At 37.6% G+C, this 13,048-nt stretch overlaps 1 protein-coding gene across 1 annotated transcript in view; it reads left to right on the top strand.

The window, feature by feature from the left end:
• CDH7 (cadherin 7) overlaps positions 1-13,048 on the top strand; it is a 119,987-nt gene that overhangs the window by 86,322 nt on the left and 20,617 nt on the right. The window contains exons 8-11 of the mRNA XM_036323527.1: positions 3,450-3,586; positions 4,556-4,677; positions 5,316-5,433; positions 8,680-8,931. Coding sequence (XP_036179420.1) covers positions 3,450-3,586; positions 4,556-4,677; positions 5,316-5,433; positions 8,680-8,931 — 629 coding nt within the window. The remainder of the gene's footprint in view (positions 1-3,449; positions 3,587-4,555; positions 4,678-5,315; positions 5,434-8,679; positions 8,932-13,048) is intronic.

Below are 13,048 nucleotides of genomic sequence, written 5' to 3'. Positions count from 1 at the left end.
GAAAAACACGAAGAATACGGATCATAGAATTGTAGGTGGCAGGGACTACAAGCTCATTTTTAGATACTGAGGTGTGTACTGAAAGATGGCTCCGACAGACATGCTTCTGAATCTTGGCTCCTTCAGCCACCAACTGGGAGACTTTGGAGTCCAGGACTGAAATACAGCAATAATGATGCCTGCTTGCCTTAGTTAGAAATTGTGCTTGGCTAGTAGCAACAGAGCTTAACACTAATGACTTACTAATGAGATGTCTGGAGCTCTGCACTCAAGGACTGATAATTTGGCAGTATAATGTCATCAAGGGCCTTGGCTTCTTACACCAGGCACTCATCACCTCATATTTACCAGATGGCTTTTGGACATGTTCCCTTTGTGTTCATGTCTCAGGTGAGATAGAGGAGAGGGGGCAGAAATCATGTGTGCCAGCTGAATTAGCAACTCTCTCCTGTCTTTTAAGGAGATATTCCATGATGCTCAACACAACAACTTTCTTTTGTATCTTATTTGCTAAAACTTAGATACTATAAGGACACCCAACCTACAAGGGAGACCAGCAAATGTTGATTTTCAGGCAGGCACATGGCTGCCCAACAAAAGCAGGGTTCTGTTAATAAGAGTTAAAGGCAAGTGGATGGCACATCTCTGTCATACATGACCTTGCATAGTTGTTTGAGGATTAGGAACCAAAAGTAAACTGTATTTCAAACACTCAGCACTTTCTGAAGATGAGAAAGTTTAGAAGGAGGGACAGTTTCAGGGAAAGGTTGATGAACCTGCTTTTAGATATTTAGCTTGAGTTGAAGATGTCTGCAGTAATTTACAGAATCTCAGGAAAAGGATTGAGGCTGGATACCAAGGTTTCGATCTGTCTGCACAGTAAACAGATAGGCCAAAGCTTTAAGTGCTGTTGCTGCAAAAACATGGAAGCGGTCTCTTGAATTGGTCACTATAGCATAGGGTGAAGCAGGCCAAGTGTTTGAGGCTGTGATTTTCAGAAACTAGCGATGATAAGTTTGGTCCACGATTAGAGAAACTCCATTCCCTTTTCCTGTTCAGCCTCTCATTGACTCAGACAACTGCATTTCTCCATTCCTAGGCCAGTGGGCCCAGAACAGCAGAGGGTGCTCCCCCAAATTTCTTCAGGGCCTGTCTTCTCTTTGGCTCAGTTACACCCCCCCACATTCTAATTCAGAGACATTTCTCACCTCTCTAAAAGGTGCCCACATTTTTTTCGGTTAAGAAATGGTCTTTCTCAGGTTAACTTTATACATTAGCTAATGCCTCAAACACAAACGCTAGCCTTTTGCATGTGCAGAGGGTTGGTAGGAAACAGGAGCCCCTGTAATACTGGGTGATCCCAAGTTGTGATGAAGACATAATCACCACCGCAACTGTTCCGGGCAGTTTGTACTCCTTGTTCTTGCTGAGGTCTCCCCTCTCTTCTCAAGCCAATACCTCATTCTTTCCCCACATCTGCCCCGACTTCCTTCATCAGACTCCAGGATAGCAATGTGTTGGTTTCCTACTGTTTATTGTAATTTGTTATATTTAAAAAAAATATTTATAAATTTAGTTTCCTGAGATAGACTGTCACATGCAGGTGCTTACGAATAATTGTTGATGGCATGAATAACGGAAGGGAGGTATAAGGATGTCAGAATAATTAGCAAGTTACCAGATATGTATGTATGAGGCTGTGCTATTTAGGGAGGCCTGTGTGAGAAGTACAGCTATTAAATGACACACAGCTGTAAGTGGGTGCTACATAGTTTTTGATATAGAAATGGTTACTATTAGGAATGATAGAGACTTTGGTGTCCATTCTTCTTCAAAATATATAGAGGTGTAGGTGATAACTGGTTCTCCAAAAGATTAGGGATTTTTCTATGAGGTGAATAGAAGTTGAAGACATTTAACATTAAATGAATTCTCAGATTTTTTTTATTCTAATCCTGGAAACTTTAAGGCAGTCGATAATAGAGGCAAATGATTTGGTCATTGACTTTAGCTCTGCGGGAAATTAAACAAATAAGTATCTCTCTCTCTCTGCCCACCACTTCCCTCCACAGCAATTTTGCATTCTGATAAAGATCTACACGCTTGTGATGCTACTAACAGCTTCTCAATATCTGCCTGTCATTTATTCAGTTCTCTCTTACCAACCTATGTAGCACGGGCCTTCATTATTACCACTCTGGTGCATATGCCCCTCTCCTTCTGACCCCTCTCTCCTTCCATTGTCCACAACTGGTTAAATCCAACCTTCTGCTTTTATACACCTTCGAATACATGCATGAGAACAGAGCAAGACAGGCAAACAGAAAGACTGTTTTCACATTATGCCCACAAATCCCAATATACTTCCGTGTGTGTGTGTGTGTGTGTGTGTGTGTGTCTGTGTGTGTTTGTGTCTATTCTAAAAAAGTACTTCTCTCCCCTCCTCAAACCACCTTCTTTTCTTTTCTCACATTCCATTGAGAATATAGAAACCCTAAAAAATAACTTCAGATTATCAACACCAAAATACCTATTCCAGCACAAGGACAATAATATTTGTTGTTGTATGGTTAATTATCTTTTCTAATATTTTCTGCCTCTATTCTTTTTATGTGTCTTGCATTTTGTAGTACAGTAGACTTGAAGTAGATGATTCTATTTAATAATAGTTGAGAAGTACTATATAAATGTAAAATATGGCTTAGTCTAAGTTGCGTGTGTGTTTACTTTTTATTTAACTAGAAAGTTTTTAAATGAGAGCTCTTAATTCACCCAACTAGAAAGACTTTGAGTAGAATCTAGTCATTCTTGAGCACAGAGTGAATTTTATGTATGGAACAAAAAACTAGATCCAATAAGAATGATTTCCAGCTAATGTTTGGATAGTATATTTTGTGAAAAGCTTCTACACACCAAAATATTCATGCAATTTGAGGGGTTCTCCTTTGAAATATATCATGGTACCCTGGTCAAGACCCCTGAATGAGAGATACACATTCAAAAAAGTGTTAAGATCAGGCTGGTATTTTTGACATGAGACGTTACTAAGTATATATGAATGGGCAAATGTCTATGTATGTTTCATTGTAAAGAGACTTATAACTATGACCAGGGCTGCTAAATTGATTGTTAATGGTTTTTAGGAGCCAACATCATAATGATAATAAAGACTTATTTGAAGTTTATAATGGCATATTCAAAACATCTGTGAAGGTAACTGTACAGTGGTGTTTATTTTGTACTAAAATAGAAGCAAAGAAATTAGATAAGAACCAAGTGCAACATCAGTGAAGTTTAAACTAAGCATGCATTTATTGTTATTAATATGACAGATCATGGAATTACCAGGACTCGGTGATTGGTTATGCACTTAATGAATACATTTAAGAAATTATAAACATAAATGTTGAAGTTTTTTGTTCGTTTTGCTTTGCTTTTTATTCAATTAGGTATTCAATTGACAGAAACACAGACTTGGAGAGATACTTCAACATTGATGCCAACAGTGGAGTGATTACAACAGCCAAATCTTTGGATCGGGAGACAAATGCTGTTCATAATATCACAGTCCTGGCAATGGAGAGCCGTAAGTTGAAAGGTTTAAAACTGAATTAGGATGGAGGACAATGGGATGACATGAAGTTATAATTTGAACTTCAGTTATATTAGGTGCTTATTTCAATTGAACAAAAGCTTGAAAATCCTTAATTTTAAGCTGTCAAATATATTTTATATTCATTTGTTTAAATGTTAATACTTATAAAGTTGATGAAAAGAGATGACTATCAAATAGTGGGCCTGAATCATCCTCACAGAGCGTCTTGTCTTGTCATATTTCGTGTGCTGCATTTATGCTGGTGTGGAGTTGGTCAAATAGTTTACAAAATGAGTAAATTGATTTCTCTACCTAAGATGCCAGATTTGCATATTGTGATAATAAACTCATTTTAGCTCTAATATGAAAAGCACTAAAAGAATTATAGTCATAATGCATTGTTTTATGTACATATAGAATATATATTTATCTTCATAATAATTATGAGCTCTAGCATCAAAGAATAATAAAATACTAGGTTCATAGAACATACTTTCAACAGTACTTACCAGGGGCTAAAAAATACACAGGTATACTATCTATATTTCTATATACATTCAGTTATATGATATTGGATCAGAGTTTCTGTAGCTCCCTTTAAAGTCTATAATGTTATGGTTCCAGATTTATTTGAGGCCTGACCTTTTTCTTATTAGAATTGTACTTATTTTTTACAACAGTTGTATCTTTATTTAAGTAAAGTCCTTTATAGATTTCAAAATACTCCTATATCTACTACCGCCTTGGTCCCAACCACAGCTATTAGTCCCAGGCCAGAGATTAAAAAGGGTTAGGGTTGATAGGTGAATAATTAGAGTTGATTTTAACTATTTTTAATGGGAGTTTTATGAGTAAAAGGAAACATTAAAAAGTTTGAGTAAAAACCCTTTTACTGAGTGAAAGGCAGTGGAATAACAGTTCTACCCAGAGTAAGTGACAAAAGCTTTTCCTCTTGATTAGAGAATCCGTCTCAAGTAGGACGAGGCTACGTGACCATCGCGATCCTGGACATCAATGACAACGCCCCCGAGTTCGCCATGGACTATGAGACCACCGTGTGCGAGAATGCCCAGCCGGGGCAGGTGAGAGGCTTCTGAGCACCATGCTTCTGGTTTCTCATTTCCTTCAAAGGAGCCAGCGGTGGTTGCCTTTGAAATCCTGCCAGCTGTAAGATAAAATATAATCAGCATGTTTCTGCACAACGAATGCTTTGATGTGTAGCATAAACTAATATTAAAGGAACTTTCAAATCGTGGTTTCATTGGGATGATGAAAATTCCTCAGGAAGAAAAGTAAACATTGTGAAAGTCATGGCTAATGGTTAAGGGCTTAACCTCCTTTAAAAGAAAGGAGGAATAGAGCCTATTAAGCTTGATTGGGCCGTTTCCCACCTTACACAGGAGGGCTCAGCGCCTTGAAGTTCTGAGAATTAAGTGTAGTTTCATCCCAGTGTGGTTTGTTCCACTCATCCATGTTGTCCACGGTTTTGCCATCTTTCCCGGGATGGAATAACTAGTTGGCTCATTTCTGAGGTTCACGAAGGTTTGTTCAAATCTAAGATCTGAAAAGGACATGATAGTTTTTCAGAGCCCTTTTAGACTGGGTTCACGTTGGTACATCTGCCCCCAGCTCCCACCTCATTGAGGAAGTCAGTGCTTATTCTATTGTGCAAAACTGCTCTGTCCTGCACACTGCCCTCATGCTTCCCTCCTCGCCCTAGGTTATCCAGAAAATCAGTGCGGTGGACAGAGATGAGCCGTCCGACGGACACCAGTTTTATTTCAGCCTAACCACTGATGCAACGAACAACCACAACTTCTCCCTGAAAGATAACAAAGGTAAGGGTTTGCCACTGTGAGGGTGGAGGCAGCAGGTACAAACTCTAGGCGAGTGCTTTGGCTCACTCAGGAATGCTGATTATGGACTTTTTTTCCCCCCAGCAAGGACATTAATTAAAGGGCAATAAGCCCCTAAGGTAATTTTTATCTATGGATTAACTGTCATGAAGAAGCTGCTACTTAAATAATTTTAGGCCTAAATCCAAATAGGGGGAAGCCAGATCCATCTCTCTCTGTCATTTTTTTCTAGACATTTGCTTTCTTATTTGTTTACCAAGCTCCTTAAATGATCTAATCGGTTGAGGGCTGGCTAAATGCCTTAATTAGGACTGGCCTGCACAGGTATGACTTGAGACACCAGGAAAATACTAATTGCACTTGACATATTTCAACCTAAATCAGTTTTGACTTAGAATAACTAATGTTAATATTGAAATTATTTTATTTTAACCTAAAATAAGTGATCTGTGCAAAGATTAAAAAGAACAAAAGAATTCTGTCATCCCAAATCCCATTCTTTTGCTCAAAAGTAATAACTCTTGTCACTTTCCTAAATGTCATTATAGAAACATTTTTGCAAATACCTACAGATAAATTCTGGTTTTGCTTAAATATATATAATTGTGGACATAAAGACAGTATAAATTATAACTTTAAGCATGAGAATTTGCTATCGTGTAAATTCAAATTTTTATATTTTTGTGTGTTTTTATTCAAGGTGTTTATTTTAGCGGAAGAAGAGCATTTGCACCTAATATCAATATAAAGAAAAGTATTCCCCAACAATATAGAAAATGTAATTATTTCAGATTGAATGTGTGAACCAGGTTTCAGAAAAAAAAAAATGTAGAAATAGATTTACTAGTCAAATCCTGGCTTATCTAAAAAGACCTGCTCTCAGAAGGTGGACATTATAAGTGCTTTTACCTAAAGCCACTATCTTCTTCAGTGCAAAAAAACCCTTCGGTTTGAAAAATTCACTGTGAAATAATAATTTATTCCGATTCCCTTCTCTACTCAAGAACACTGTCATATCCCCTGAGTAACAGAAAAGACAGAACATTATCCATGTGAGGAATCCCAGACTCTGTGATCTAATCATAGTTGGTGGGGACAGTGCTCAGCACTTCTATTCATCCAGCACAAGGCAGAGAGTCTGTGACCTTCCCAAGAAGCGTGTGAGGATTTCCCGCGTGTCTCTCCCCCCCCCTTCCCCCCAGACCACCGTGAATGGAGGCAACATGAGCACTCAAGTGTCTGTATTTTCAGGACACAGTTGAAAGATTTCCCCAGGTCAAGTCCAGAGCTCCCTCCCCTGGACCTTGAAAGAGAACATGCAGGGATAAACATGTTAGTTCTTACATCAGCTTCCATCTTAGGAAACACATAACACACATGATGAGTTTTATTACCTCTTTCTGGAATATAGGGTTCTCATCTGACATATTGGGCATTTTAGTATGAGCTCCTCAATTCATGTGTTTGAGCGTGTTATTTGACATTAGGCACGTTAGATTACTAATTAACAACTTTGTATATCAAATACTACAACATCCGAATGATTGGGAGGATAAGACATAGACCTGTGTGTGCACGCACATGTGTTGTTAACTGTATACAAACATTGTCAAGGCAATATTCTTCAACAGCTCCATATATAGTTTTTTAATGAACACCTCTCAAATTTATCGTTTTAAAATAAGATTTGTGTACATAAAAAGCTACCAGGTTGCCCTGGCTGGCTTGGCTCAGTGGATAGAGCGTCAGCCTGTGGACTGAGGGGTCCCGGGTTTGATTTCGGCTAAGGGCACATGCCTGGGTTGTGGGCTCCATCCCCAGTCGGGGGTGTGCAGAAGGCAGCCGATCAGTGATTCTCTCTCATCATTGATATTTCTATCTCTCTCTCCTTCTCCCTACCTCTCTGAAATCAATAAATATATTAAAAAATAAAAATAAATAAATAAATAAAAGCTACCAGGTAAAACCTGAAAATTAGTTTTATTCCTGCCATATCTGTAATTGCATGTTATACACTTTATGCAGTCTCATGTGATCTTGCTGTTTAGAATATTGTTTATTCTTTCATGATAACACTGGATAAGCATCTTTTTGACAGCTTGGAAGGGAACAATATATTAAAGCATTGGATGAAACTATGGTCCTGGGTTTCCTTCTTTTCCTTTATTAATTGCTGTCAATTTAAAGAATCACATAAATTCTTAGTTACTTAAGACAAGTTAACTGCATATTGCTAGCAGTTAAACAAATCTATTTCATGTATAGAAATCAGTTTTATAATACAGCGTTATTGATCACTGTTAAACGTTTTATAATTACTATAATTGTTTAGATGAAATAAAACATTGAGTATAAATTAAACAGAAATAACCTATTTTATCACTAACAAAATGTTTATATATATGGGTTTTGGTATACCCATATGAATGTTAAAAACTATAAGATAATTCCTTTTTTGAATAGTTATGCACACACTCAATTCAAATGAAACTAGAGTAGCTTATTTCACTTGTTTCTGTAACGGGTTTGAAATTTGTTGAGGAATGTAGTTGAAATTTCATTTATGCTATCTGATGATGCTCCTAACATACTTAACCTGTTAATTTTTATCATCCTGTAAGTGTATGGTTTGAAATTTAAGATAATTAAAAAGATATATGTAATTCTTATAAAGTTGCAGGTTAGAAGTGATAAGCTTTTTTATATTCAATTTTACTTTACAACTGCATCTTTGATTTTAATTGTCTAGCATGACAGATATATTAATACTAGAGGCCTGGTGAATGAAATTCGTGCACTCCGGGTTGGGTGGGGAGGGAAGGTCCCTCAGCACAGATTGTGAGAGGATGCAGGCCAGGCTGAGGGACCCCACAGGTGCAGGATTGGGGCCTGGGAGGGACGGCACCAGGGTGTGTCCAGCCCATCTCGCTCAGTCCTGACCTGCTGGACCTCAGCAGCAAACTATCCTACTGGTTGGAGCGTCTGCCCCCTGGTGGTCAGTGCACGTCATAATGAGCGGTTGAGCTTCCTTTGCATATCATTAGCATATTACACTTTGATTGGTTGAATGGCCGACCAGATGACCAGACACTTAACATATTAGGCTTTTATTATATAGGATGATTCTCTGTCCAAAGAAACTAAATAGAGTGACTTGAGTAAGATGAAGTTGGCAGGACTGATTCCATCAGAAATCACATGTTAATAGCTCTGCTATCTCCCTCCCAGACAACACAGCCTCCATTCTCACCAGGAGGAATGGCTTTCGGAGGCAGGAGCAGTCTGTGTATTATCTGCCCATCTTCATCATGGACAGCGGGTCGCCTTCACTTAGCAGCACCAATACCCTCACCATTCGAGTCTGTGACTGTGACGCAGATGGAATAGCCCAGACCTGCAATGCTGAAGCCTACGTCCTACCTGCTGGCCTCAGCACCGGAGCCCTGATCGCAATACTCGCTTGTGTCCTGACGTTACTGGGTAGGTACTGTTTCCAGTGCTTGTGCTGTAAGAGCAGTCACAGCCACATCACAACTCTTTTCTATCCTCTATCCCTCTTAAGCATATTTTTCAAGAACATATGCAAATATTCTATTTGATGGTATTTTGCTCACTGAGCAACCCATGATCACTAGTTACATTTTCCAGTGGTATATTTAAAAATGTAACTCAGAAAAAAAATGTCAGGTCTCTTTTTTAAAACAGCAGTGAAGATACATGGCTTATGTTTAATGTTGAATTTTTCAAGGTCAGTCACCTGCAGAATATTCTGCAGAGGAGATATATTCGAGATCATTTTTTCTATGTTGTTTTGATAATGTGCTTATATTAGAAATTATGCTTTCTATCCTAGGTCTTTTCAGAAAAGATTTAGGGTGGATTTTATAATTATTTACCAATTTTAAAAGCCTGCAATTTCATCAGTGCATAAGTGATAATTCCTCAAGAAGAACTAACATATTTAATGGTACTTTTCCATGATTACTGTGTGGTGAAATTAGATTTATAACTCATATTGGAATTGCCATTTTTATAAGGGATTATGCAGCATCCTTTAAAAAATTGGGAGACATCCAATGTGGGCATGGGGTAATGGGTTTATTCCTCAGCTACATTCCCCTTCACAGTGTTTAACTTCCTACAGCAAGGACAACAGGCATTTCATATTTCATCTGAGACTGTACGATGTGTTTTCTTGGGATTTAATATAATTTTTAAATCCAGTTATAACATAGTGTTGTAGAAACAGAACTTAGCAATGGGAGTCATCATTGTGTAATGTTTTAAAAAATATGTTTGGACTTAGGTATACCTAGCTTTTATTACTGCCTCCAACATGCACTATTTCTTCACAAGGGGAACGTTGATTCTCTCAAGGCTGGCTTCTTAATCTAAAAGGGACAAGTATTAGAACTAGACTCATAGGGTTGTGAAAATTAAATGAGGTATTTGTGTGCCTTCCATAGAGCGAACATTTCATAAATTTTAAAGGTTACCGATGAAGCAAGTTCTCAACCTGTTAAGCAACCTAAACCTTACTTACTAATATACTGTAAGTAATCTCATTACAAATGGAAGTTGTTAACTTCAATAACTTCAGTTAGCCAAATAAATCTAAAAGGGAATTAATTAACTATGTTCTCATATAGGTTCATGTAGGTGGCAGAAATTAGAAATGGCAAGTAATTCCCAATTACAGCCTGATTATAATGTGAGGGACTAGAATAAATTTTGAAAAAGATGGAACCATTGAAAACTATTTTGAATGTTCTACCAGTTTCCAATACATAATAATATAGATGTTAATCACATATTTATTTCGTAATAGTTGAATAACCTAGAAGAGAAGATATTTATGGCATTCTAAGCTCAGAAGAAGGGTCAGGGAAGAAAGGTGGGGTAGATGGTGTGTAAATGACTCTCTTTGAACTTGACCAGTTCATCACAGAAAATTTAGATGATACTGCACTTCAAAGGAATAAGAAAAAAATGTAATCCCCAGAATTTAATCATACCCAACAGGTAATTAACTTTTGAGTTTAAGGCTGTCTATCTAATGATAGCTTCATTTTTTAGAAAATATTTTCACCAGTGACTTAGGGGTTCTTTGCAATTTAGGTTTCTTGATGAGTTTAATTAGTTAAGAATCATTACCTACTGGTTACCGGAAGTGAAATAGAGTTTTAGATTTCAATCTTGCATATGACGTATGTATACGTCATAATATTAGCATAATATTCTCAGGATTTGGTGAAAATACAGTTCAGTATGACTCTTCTTTTTGTTAAATTTGAACTTTTTTCTTAAATAGACACCAGGTGAGAAATGCTTCTTCCGTTTCTAAGGGTCAGGAGTTTATGTCCCATAAATCAAAACAAATACTGTTTGGAACCAGAAGCTTCTGCCTACAGCTTCCATTTTCCTGTAAGGACTCTCTGCCCAGTAGTCTGTAAAAACATTAACATTTCAGTTCAGAAGTGGGTCTCTTTATGCCTTTTTTCCTGTCTTTAGAAGCAGACACAATCAGGATTTTTTTTTCTACTCTCTTGGTTCTGTCTCCTCTATTATAAACTCTGAGTTTTCACGATAGGTGTTGAAGCTAATGGGACAGTCCTCAGAGGGGGTGCACCGCCTGATTTAGAACTTGACTTCTAGGGCACAAATGACTCATTTTTAAAAACACCTCAACAAGTGGTGTGAATCTTATTTCTAGCCACTACATATCAGGGTTTCTAACTCAAACCTTTTCAGGCTTCTGAACAAATATTGCTAGGAAAGAACAAAGTGAAGAGGTGGGAATGGGGAAGAACTTAAGGATCAGGTTAATGTAAAGGTGAAACGGGGGAAGCATCTGGGCTTTAGATGCCTGCTTCCCAGCATGCCCAGTGTGTGTTTCAGGGATGTGACAAATTAAAGCTACTTGTGACGTGACAGAAGGAGGTGCTCTGACGTTTCCAGCATGTCAGTACTGGAAGGCATCCCAGAAATCCATTCCAGCTCAAGCCCCTGCACTTCGCACTGGGGGAGATGATTTCCAGGAGTTCATATAAAACTTAGTGGCATTAAGGCATAAGATTCTAGGTCTCCTTATGCTCAGTCACTGCTGTTTGATTTAAGGGCAAAGGGCATACACACTGCAAACGTAAAAACTGTTGTTTTCATGTAGTCCTTCTGTCTCAAGATTTGAAGTCCAGGGTATCTAAAGCTGGATTTGTGAGTCCTCACAGATATCTGTATTCTACTTTGTGGGTTAACTCTTTTCTGCTTTCTCTCTCATCTTCTTGCTCTTACCCTCTTTCTCTAATTTACCCATCCCTGAATTATTAAATGAAAGAGATGATCCCCAAATTAGAAGACAGGCTTCCTTTATTTATACCAAGTACAAGTTAAATGGGAGACATTGTTACGTTCAAGGTTCATAGGAAGGCATCACTCAGATGCCTCAATTGTTTTTCATGTATTAAAACTTCACTAGTGTTTGAGTTAGGGCAAAATGCATAATTTCATTTATGCATTTTTATCATAATAATTGATTATTTTTCAACCAGGCTGAAAGCACTTTAAGAAAAACCAAATTATATGAACAACTGATACATTAAATTATTAAGTAGATTTTAAGAAATACTCAGAAATAATTTTCTGTTTTGTTTTAAAATATGGTTTCAATATTAAACAATGTACATTTATTCAGAGAACATGACAGCTAGATTCTTTGTTACTCTGCATGAAGCTTTGTGCTGTTCACTAAAACTATCACTGAATTTATTATATTAAGTTTTGTTTACTCTTTATTTAGACCTATAGGTCCAAGTAACTGAAACTTGAAGTCCTATAACTTTCCCTTCTACTTTTGACTCTTCACACACAGCTGTGATTAGTTAGACTGGCCCAGCGTCAGGTTCAATAAGGCATTTGTGGGACCACTGTTTACTGCGTGGAATTCAAGCTCTGCCAGGATGGCATTTAGCTGTCTTCCCTGTTACTGTGACCCTCTTGATTTTGTTCAACAGGAAAAAAAAACAACCCTGGTTATGTAAGTGATAGTATATAATATACCTAACTGGAAAATATATTCCATTGCTGAGAAAAAGTGATAACACTGGTAAAGATTGTGCCCATCATGATGTATAACCACAGCACCTATTTGTCATAGCAGTCCCACTGATCATGAAGGGCAGAACACAGTGGCTCATTTATGGTAACAGAAGATGTGCTCATTTTTCAAGCAAGTGAGAGCACAGTATAAAATGAATTACATTTAAGGATCTTGTACTAAGTGCTCGACATTAACCAACTGCTTTATAAGTATTATCTAATTCTAATAGCACAATTCCTGGACAGATATTAGTGTTATTATGATGCCCTCTTTTTATATGAGAAAACTATACATTAGAGGTTATGTGTACAAAGATATAGAGTGTCAGAGCCAGGATAAACACAGATGAGACTGCCTTTTGATGTCCTTTCTGAGGTACATTTCCCTGATGAGACACCGTGCGTCTCTGGGACATGCCTGTAAGTGTGTGGTCCAGGTACTGACAAATTAGAGGCAACAATATATTTGATCTGTTTCACATAGTAGCTTTACCACTCCTTT

This window comes from Myotis myotis, unplaced genomic scaffold (assembly GCF_014108235.1).
Source record: "Myotis myotis isolate mMyoMyo1 unplaced genomic scaffold, mMyoMyo1.p scaffold_m19_p_9, whole genome shotgun sequence".
Taxonomy (NCBI): Eukaryota; Metazoa; Chordata; class Mammalia; order Chiroptera; family Vespertilionidae; genus Myotis; species Myotis myotis.
The sequence above is the reverse complement of the archived record's forward strand: the minus strand, read 5'-3'. Positions and strand labels throughout refer to the sequence as shown.